The sequence below is a fragment of the Pundamilia nyererei genome, unplaced genomic scaffold, assembly GCF_000239375.1.
Source record: "Pundamilia nyererei isolate P.nyererei 1_Seehausen unplaced genomic scaffold, PunNye1.0 scaffold00189, whole genome shotgun sequence".
In the NCBI taxonomy this organism is placed as follows: domain Eukaryota; kingdom Metazoa; phylum Chordata; class Actinopteri; order Cichliformes; family Cichlidae; genus Pundamilia; species Pundamilia nyererei.
The window spans coordinates 811140-821155 of record NW_005187590.1 but is presented as its reverse complement, the minus strand read 5'-3'; the positions used below and the strand labels follow the sequence as shown (position 1 = coordinate 821155).

The window sequence follows — 10016 nt, the reverse complement described above, 5'->3', positions numbered from 1 at the left end:
TAACAAAGGTGTTGCGTTTATATTTTTGTTGAGTGTATATGGGCTCAAATTGTGGTCCTAAATATTTAGTATTTGTAAATCAGGATTTGTATGTGTAAAACGAATTTGTGTGTGTGTAAAAAAGATTTTTGTGTAGACTGAGCAAAAATACACGTGAAACTCTGCACTCAAGTTTCAAGTTACAAGTAGAATTTTGACCCTATTTTTCTTCCTTTCATCTGATTGGCCAATGTCATGTCAATCACAAATTTAACTATCCAATCAGAGAACAGATGGGTTTGGCTATTGGAGGGGTGCTTTATGGAGCTTCAGGTCCTTGAAGGGAATAAATGCCCTTTTACATGCCAGCCCAGCGTTTTCCTTCATCACCACGAAGGAAAACAGTCTGTGGTGGTCCGAGTTTGGTGATTTTTGTGTCACAGGTTTACGTGCTTAATACAGGGACCTCCAGAGCCTTTTCAACAGCGCTGTGGACCTCGGGGTGGGGAGGGGGGGCAGTGTTGTGGAAATGACAGTCTTCACTAGTGGGGATAGTTACAAAGCATTCTTCGTTATGAATTAGCATACATGTTTTACTGAACATTTGAAGGACCAGCAAAAAAAAACAAAACTCTTGTAGAGGACATAAAGTCAGAGATAGAAACGACAAGGAGCAGGTGCATCTAGTACAGGTAGAGCTGCTGCAACAACCCACAGAGCTCAACAGCCAGCGCAACAAATTCTGGATCCTTGGCCTTTAGTTAGCATTAGCAGCACATGCTGCCGCCGATGTGAAAGGACCTTTAGGCTGCGCACTGTGACTCACAGCAATGCTCCCAGATCAGCACTAACTTTGTGTTAAACTAATCCCAAAGTAATAATGGTATTTCTAACCACTGATATACCACAACTTTATCCTTTCAACAGCTACTGAAAGTTAGGGGTAGTGATGTGCGGATCGATCCTGAAATATCGGTTCCTCCGATACCAATCATTTATGTTCTAGAATCGATTTTCACATTAAAATATCGATATTTTAGTCATTTAGGGTGATAAATGCATTTTACAGTGTTTATTTATCAGATAAAATACGTTAAATGTCACCGTTATTATTGGCCGGCCTGGAAACAGCGGGGGTGTCCAAATTCAGAGGCTGCTTCCACCTGAGGACCCGGCCTTCGCGGTCTAAAGAAAGCCGGGTAGTACGTCACAGCTCCCTCGGTGGAGTGAAACTCTGCCGTCTGCTCCTTGCTATTTAAAATATAACCCGGGCGCTGGCGTAAACTCTCGACCGTCTCATACTTCTGTTTAATCATTTTCTGTTTGACATTTATTCAGCTGTGTGAAAACCCAGAGGAACCCTCCCGAGGGATTAATAAAGTTTAATTTAATCTAATCTAATAACTTTAATTTCAGCCAAACCGATTTACTCACGAACAAATAAAACACTGAAAAAGTCAAACAATAAAATTTTTAAGTTATCAAAGTGACTTATATATCATGTTTAACCCGAGTAGTGAAAGACCGCGGGGGTTTGAAAACGATGTGTCGGCTCAGATATTTGAAGTTTACACAGCTACATCTCACCTGAAAGCTTTTTTGCGACCCACAAAGAGAAATAAGAGTAATATTAAAACTAAGCAGCTGCCGCCATTGTTGGAAACTGGAATTGGCTGGCCGCGCTATGAATTCTGGGATATGGTTTTTCAATTTTGTTGTCCGGGTGGAAAAAATGGCGTCTCCAGGAGATTTTCAAGAGGGGCACTGAAATTCGAGATTCTCCCGGAAAAATCAGGAGGGTTGGCATGTATGGTTGTGGCAACATCACTAACCTTGTCAAACACCTCAGAGTAAATCATATCACAGAATATGACGAGCGTATGTTGAGGCGAACTGAAGAGGAGGAGAGGGACAGGTGCTGCTAGGGTGAGACAGACGTCTCTCACAGAGTCCTTTAGTGCTGCAGGCAGGCAAGGTGTTCAAATAGCGCACTTCAGTTTTTTATTTCTATATGATGAACTCTGCATTATTAAGTGATAAGAACAAGTAATCTGATGTCCTGTAATCATTATGACGCTATAATTTGAGATACAATAAATAAAATACGTTTTTGTACAAAGTATCGGATCAGTATTGTCGATACCACCCTGAATATTACTTGGTATCGGACCGGAAAGGAAATCAGTGGTATTGCACATCACTAGTTAGGGGACCTAGCTTCTCTCGGATATTAATATAGCGATCCTCCAGCTTCAAACTGCATTACCCTTCAAGGACCTGCAGTTCAAAAAAGCACCCCTCCGACAGCCAAACCCAGGTGTGGATGTAGCGTAAAAGAGTTAGTCGTGTATTTTATTACTACCTGTAATTTATTGCAGGTTACTTGTATTTGTTTAATTGTTTACTAAATGTAAACTAAATGAACATTTTTCTTATAAAACAAAGGGGGGCCTAGCAAAAAAAGTTTGGGAACCACTGATATAGGGAGTGATTTGATATCAGGCTGTACATACCTCTATCTCACACTGTTAGTACTTCCAGCTACAGTTGCTAGGAGGTTAAACCTAGTGTCTAATAAATTATTCTAGACAATATTTTTTCTGTTGGTTTTCAATCATACTTTGACTTCTCACCCTCTCCTTTCCAAACAGCTAAGAAACAAGCTGAATCAGGATCATAGTGGCAGGCTGCAGCAGCAGAGAGACAGCTTGAACAAAAGGAACTTGGAAGTAGCTGCGATGGACCGTCGGTTGGTTGAACTCCGGGAACGGCTCTGGAAGAAAAAGGCTGCTTTGCAGCAGAGTGAGAACCAGCCAGTGAGTTTATACAGGAAAAAAATATCAGCAAAAGTAGATTTCTACAATTTCAAGTTTTTTTGTTTGTTTTTTGTACAAAACATTTCTTTTTGCTTTGTTGTTGTTTGCTTAATATACAAGTACTGATCGAAAAGGCTGCAGCAGTCAAACATTTCTGCTCACTCCAGGTGGCTTCAGACTGTACAGCCCCACAATATAGCATGGGCTCCAGAGTGGCAGCGGTGGGGCCGTACATCCAGTCATCCTCCACATCAAGCTCTCAGGGGCCACCTGTGCCGGTCCGCCAGGAGATTCTGGTGAAGCCAGCATACCCAGATGGCACTGCCACCCTGCCCATGGCTGATTCATCACTGAAGCCACCTCCTAGGCCTGTCAAACCAGCCTCAGGTACATGTTTCCGTGATGTAAGAAATATATTTTTCTATGTTTTGAGTCTGTCCTAGCATGCTGAAACACTATTTGAGTCTGAGTTAGTCACTTCTATTTCTAGTACCAAAACTCTACTTGATGTAGTTATCTCTGCCTCACAGGTTTCAACACCTTAAAAACAAGCAAGATCTTTGACTGGGAAAGCTCATTTTCCGAATCCAGTAGGGGTTACGAGCATGCCTCCACTCTGCCTCGCATGTCGAGTCTAAGCTGCCGCAACTCAGGTCAGTTAGGTCCTGTTTCTGTTTTACCTTTTGCAGAAAGAGGATTTAAACTTTCTATGCCTTTACAATCATTTGTTACTACATTTCTAATCTGACACATAAACGTTCAGGCATGCTGATTCATTGAGACATTGAGACATTCACTGAAAACCTAATTTAAGGATGGTCTATCCATGCATTCATATCCATGTACAAATGACAGGCTAATCAACCTGAGAATAGAAGGAATGAGATCTGGGAGATAGAAAATTGTTTAAACAAAGTCCCACGGATGTTAGAGTTACTTTCTCTTTTCTAGGTGGTGAGACCGCCATAGACAAGAGCTACTCTGGGTCCGACATTCCTCCTCCCATCCCCTCACGATCTAATCGTTCCACAGAGAACCTGCTCAGGGACAATCAGGTATCAGTGGGCTTCCATTTAGTCTCTACATCTCATACAGCTAAAATCAGGGGAAAATCCTGTTTTGTACATACATTAGCCGCACCTGACTAAAAGCCGCAGGGTTCAAAGCTTGTGCAAAAAGTAGCGGCTTATAGCCCGACAATTACGGTACAATAATTGTAAGGTTAAATATGAAAAGTCAAACTCAAACTGGTTAATAGCTGCTGAGCACTTACAATTTTAATGTAAAGCCATTTTACATTTCAGCTCATTTTGATATTTGATTTATTGCTTCATTTTCTGTATTTTGCAGTTATATCATCAATCTCTGAGTATAACCCTGTGTTTCCATGTTTGCTATATTTTACTTTCAGGTCTCATCCAAAAGTCTTTCCAAGTTGACAGCACCACCTCCAGTTCCCAGCAAGCCCAAACCATTCCGATCTTCTGGCCTGTCAGCCTTCTCCAAAGCCCCCTATAACACTGGCACCTTCCCTGGTAAGGTGAAGCCAGTTGGGGCCCCCCTCAGGGCTCCAGGAATTCTATCCAGTCATAGCAACACCCTCCCTTTGCCCAACAAGCAGGAGAGTCCTCCAGCTGCTGCTGTGCGACCTTACACCCCAGAACTCTCTGATTGTCCCCCACCTGTGCTTCAGAAACCTCAGACCCTGGCGGCTTCCTCAATCTACTCGATGTACACCCAGCAGGCTACACTGGGGAAGGGATACCAACATAGTGGCCAAGGAACACTGCCTCGGAGCCAGCCCCGAGGTAATCCACTGATACGGTTGCCCGTGTATTAGAATACTCTTCCTGTTAAGATAGGGCTGCACAATTATGGCCAAAGTGATTTTTCTGATTATTTTGATCAGTGTAAGATTGGTCCTTGGAAGCACTGGTCCTCCTTATTCACCAAAATGTAGTATATGTCTTAGTAGAAAAATATGAATTTAAAAAATTTCACCAAAACACCAAAATTCAGTAAACAGGGGAGAGGCTTTTGCATTTACATCTTTGCAGAAAAATAAAGTGTGTGCGACAAACTTGCCAACACTTGGTCTTGGGGTAGAGCATCACTTCCTGTTCCTGTTACAGCACACAGTGGTGTTTTCTGTAGCTTATTTCGATTCAAATTTGATCTAAAAACGTATATTATTACATAGTGTAATCCTTAAAGGCTTTATCCAAAGCACACTTTCTGTTGAATAACCCGCTAATTATATTCAAAGCATTCATTCATCTTTAGGGACTCACTACCTTAGCTTAGCTCGTAGCCGACTGACTAGTACCTTGGCCTCTTCACTCTTCACACCGCCAAACTGTCCATGTCTCTAATAATTTCCCCCGCACAAAAAAAGCGTGACTATCGAGAGTTGGGATCAGGAAGCAGAGTTGCAGTCTTACATGCCTCTCCACAGCTTCTCTCCCCCTGTTATCCCCCAAAACCCCATGCCCTTAGAGACTGTGTCTGTGTCCAAACCAAGAAAAAACAAACCAAAAATCAGCAAAATAATGACTTAAACATAAAAAATCACAACAAAAGAAAAACATAGTATCCACAAATGCACCAAAGAGTAAAATAGTGTCTATTATTAAATAATATAAGTCGGGGTGTGACAGCAATCTTCCACTCCAGCTTATTAATCAACCAAAGACACAGGCAGAGTTGTAATTTATTGGAAATTACAGCCACACAAACAGCTTTATTTGTTATTGTTCACTTGGGCCTCGTGGTTTCTGGCTGTTTTCTCAGAATTTTTATCTGATTTAGTGCTCAGATAGAATAATAATAATAGAATAATTATTGTAGGTGATTTTATCATCCATGCATTTAATCCGTTGTATTCAAAATGAAAAAATAACCCACCCACCACTTTAATCATACACTAGATCTTGTTGTGACATATGGGATGGAAACTGAACAGTTAACAGTATTTCCTGAAAACCCTGTTTTGTCTGATCATTTCCTAATAACATTTCAATCTACAATAATGGATTACACAGCAGTGAGGAATAGATTTCATCACAGCAGATGTCTTTCTGAAAGTGTACAAGGGGAGGAATTATATCCTTAAATTAAGGCTATAATTCATCCCGTTGTCTTCTTCAGTGTCATGTGCCAACACAGTGCAGATCAGCAGTAAAAAATTACTCATAACAATCTCACAGATGTAACATCATGTACTTTCAGAACCACTGATATTTATTTTGTCTCTTTTTCTCCAATTGATCTTCCTGAGTTAACTTCGATAATTACTTTATAAAAAACCATCAGTGGTCCTTTAGACACCATTTCTACAAAACTGCTCACAGAAATCCCATCATTACACTGAGGACACTGAGGTGAGACCAGGCATGAACAGGACCAGATACCAGACAACCTAGGCTAGAAATACAGATAACTAAACTAGGAACGATTGACAGAGAAAACTGGTGGTGGTCAGAAGGCCCGGTGGCGCGGTGTCCGGCAGCCTCGCCTGTGTCAGTGCGCCCCAGGGTGGCTGTGGCTACAATGTAGCTTGCCATCACCAGTGTGTGAATGTGTGCGTGAATGGGTGGATGACTGAATGTAGTGTAAAGCGCTTTGGGATCCTTAAGGACTAGTAAAGCGCTATACAAATACAGGCCATAAGCCTGTCTCCTAGAAGTAAGATACGGAGTATTTCACTCCATTAATTATACCTGCATGATGGATGTAAATAAAACTTATAGCCCAGTACTTGATAGCATTTCCTCTGTGATGTTGTACTTGTTCAGACTATATTTTGGAAACTTCACCATGTGAGGTGAAGGGAACAGCTGTGACTGGTATTTACTGGCATGTTGTCAGGGACTGATTTAGATACCACTTGATTTGCCTTTGCTTTGTAGTCTATTGGTAAAGCAAGCTTTTTCAGTATCAGTATTTAGGAAAAACAGGTACTTATCTATCAATAATGAAGTTTTTTGGGGGAGTTTTTTTTCCTCTCACCCCAAACAATAATCAAACATGTAATTTGTAATCTGTGCGTTTGTTTAATGGAGGTCAAATAGAGCTTGCTGTGAGAAACGTCTTGTGAATCCATGTATTTTCTTTCCTTTCTTAGTGTATGGAAAACCAGTCCTTCCAGCCAGCAGCAAGCAGCAATCAATCAGCTCAGAAAACCATTCCTTCAATTCTGAATTTTGTGCACCTGACGAAAGTGAAGCTGACAACAGTTGCCCAGGTAACACTGAAGGTATCGGAGGAGAAACAGCGGAACACAGTATCCCTCGCCCGCTCAGCCCCACCAAGCTCCTCCCCTTCATATCAAACTCTCACAGGAACCCCAGTGATGCTGACCTGGATAATCTGCGTCGCCGGCTGCAACATGCACCCCGACCCCTGAAGAAACGCAACTCAATCACAGAGCCCGAAGGCCCAGCAGGACCCAACATTCAGAAATTGCTCTACCAGAAAACCACTCTGGCTGCTATGGAAACCATCCCCATGGAGACGGCTAATTCTGCAGGGATCCATATACAGCCTACAGTTCATGAGGACGGGATGGGTGGCATAGATGGAGCAGCCAGGGTTCAGGATGAAAGTGAAACTGACTTGAAAGAGCCACTCCCTGAGAGAAGTTTGACCCCACCCCCACTACCCCCTTGCTCACCCATCTCTGATCCTACTTCCTGCCACTGCATGCTATCACCGCTGGAAGACAAGGACAAGGAGAAAGAGAAATGTCCATCAACCTTAGCTCACCAGGAACCGTTTCTAGAGGAGTTCCCTCCTTACCCACCCCCACCTTACCCCAGCTGCGGGGAGTTGGAAGAGGGAGATGATACCGTTCCCCTGCAGCCACCAGAGGTTGCAGGACAGGTCACAGTTCTGCCGGTGAGTGAGGTGACTCAGATTTTGAGAGGTTATTAAAAATCCAGTTTGCCTAAAATACAAACACAATTTTTTTTCTAATTGATTGCAGTTCTGTTTTCTTCTTAGGGTAAGAAATCAATCCTCCATAAAGCTGGCAAAGAGCGAGCCAACCACAATTTGCGGGTCAAGTTCAACCCTTTGGCCCTGCTACTGGATTCATCTCTGGAGGGCGAATATGATCTTGTCCAGAGGGTTATCTATGATGTGAGTCACACAAAACAAATAGAATAAAATAGCCCATTATTATCATTGTACATGTACCAAAACATTGTGGGAGCTACACACTGCTATACTTATTTTATAGACCCACTAAAAAGATTTATACTTGCAAATTCCTTGATTGTTCTTCACCCCAGGGTATATGGTCAGTATGTTACTGTGTGTCTTTCAGGTGGATGACCCTAGTATGCCGAACGACGAGGGCATCACGGCTCTGCACAACGCAGTTTGTGCCGGCCACACCGAGATTGTCAAGTTTTTGGTTCAGTTTGGTGTCAATGTTAATGCTGCCGACAGTGACGGCTGGTGAGCCTATGTAGGAAACAGTAGAAAACACGGGCAGTATAAAAGATGGACTTAGCCATGGTGACACCTCCGGACATAACTTCCGGATGTTATGTCTGTCTTTTACATTGTCTATGGTAGGAAGAAAACAAATTAATTTGGCACAGCACCAGTCCTTATTAACTAACTACTCATTCTCCTTCTGTTTGTGTCTCCAGGACGCCCCTTCACTGTGCTGCCTCCTGTAACAACGTTCAGGTCTGTAAGTTCCTTGTCGAGTCTGGAGCAGCTGTATTTGCCACAACATATAGTGACATGCAGACAGCTGCTGACAAGTGCGAAGAGATGGAAGATGGCTATGCCCAGTGCTCCCAGTTCCTCTATGGTGAGACAAAACCTGTTAACACATTAACAAAAGGGGTTCAGGGAGATAAGCCTCATAGTTCATAACACATTTGTTGGTTTCAAGGACAATTTCGCAAATCTTTCAAGGGGTTGAGCATGTTCTGTAGCAACAAGAGATTTACTGATGTATGATGGGTGTCTGTACAGGTTACAGGCGAGTTTGGAATTTGCTTAATTGTTCTTTAGGAGATTTAAAAGATCTTGGGTGCCATAAGGATCTTGTTATGATCTGCCTGGATTTTGAGGACTGTTGCATAGGTTCATGCATTTTAAAGGGGGTTTGGTTCAGACCAGTTATATCAAGGAAGTAAATCAATTTTGTAAAAGTTTTCTAGACTTGTGAGGCTTGTGTTTCAGCAAATGGACTTGGACTTAAAGTAGTTTAAATGTGTCTCAGGTTATTACATTTTCACATAAAAGCTTAAAGAATATCAGACTCATTAACTTTTAACCTATTTTTGTCTTTTTAGGTGTTCAGGAGAAGATGGGTGTGATGAATCACGGTGTAGTGTATGCCCTGTGGGACTATAAGCCTCAGAGTGACGACGAGCTTTGCTTCAGTGAGGGTGACTGCATGACAGTGCTGAGAAGGGAGGATGAGGTGGAAACGGAGTGGTGGTGGGCACGATGCGGTGACCATGAGGGATACATTCCCCGAAACCTTCTGGGGGTGAGCCGCCCATGCCAAATTTAGCAGAGCTTGTATAAACATTTTAGACTGAGGCTACTCATAAGGAAATGTTCAGATTTCTGGGTTTAGGGTCCCATTACATCAGCATTTAAAACTTTCTTGTTAAAGTAAAAAAGCATCCCAGGAGAATATCAGAAAAATGTAATAAAGAATAAGACGGTAAGATTTCCTAATGTGCGGGAATTAAACTGTCTAGTCTGCCAATCTGTTGCTACTTCAGGTTGGCCTTAAATCACATGTTTTAATCAGATTTAAAAACTGCTTTGAGAATCCTGTTACTTAACAGTCTTAAGTTTGACGTTTCAGTATTTAATGTTATCTTAATGGTGTTTTAATGAGAAACTCTCTATCTTTCATTCCCAGCTATATCTGAGGATCAAGCCCCGGCAAAGAAGCCTGGCCTAAAAGACGGCTTGTGTCTCTTTCAGAGGACTACATGTTTCCACGAGAGAAGTGCATCATGGGAATAAACCTCTGGGTTCCTATAGTAGAGGGAAAAAAGTCAGATGTTGTTGATTTTTAAAAAATAAATGTAAAAAAGGAAATGTTTCTCAATCTTTCATTGAATGTGAAAAGGATTTAACCTCATCTGGATTTCTCAGGAGCTTTTTTGCATATTTGTCACACGTAAACATTTCAGATTTCATGGTTCCAAATTATAGTCGTCCATGTCTTCAAGCAGCAAA

General features: G+C 42.0%; 1 protein-coding gene across 2 annotated transcripts in view; it reads left to right on the top strand.

Moving 5' to 3' along the window:
- tp53bp2b (tumor protein p53 binding protein, 2b) overlaps positions 1-9894 on the top strand; it is a 33403-nt gene extending 23509 nt beyond the window's left edge. Inside the window, exons 8-18 of one of the 2 annotated variants that reach the window (XM_005747117.1) lie at positions 2631-2795; positions 2963-3182; positions 3326-3448; positions 3747-3850; positions 4207-4603; positions 6919-7691; positions 7797-7934; positions 8122-8255; positions 8453-8619; positions 9110-9309; positions 9694-9894. In XM_005747117.1, the coding sequence (XP_005747174.1) occupies positions 2631-2795; positions 2963-3182; positions 3326-3448; positions 3747-3850; positions 4207-4603; positions 6919-7691; positions 7797-7934; positions 8122-8255; positions 8453-8619; positions 9110-9309; positions 9694-9735 (2463 nt within the window). In that variant the 3' untranslated portion in view covers positions 9736-9894. Of the gene's footprint in view, positions 1-2630; positions 2796-2962; positions 3183-3325; positions 3449-3746; positions 3851-4206; positions 4604-6918; positions 7701-7796; positions 7935-8121; positions 8256-8452; positions 8620-9109; positions 9310-9693 lie in introns of both variants that reach the window. The other variant, XM_013914360.1, reaches the window with a different exon arrangement.
- The last annotated feature ends 122 nt before the right edge of the window (positions 9895-10016 follow it).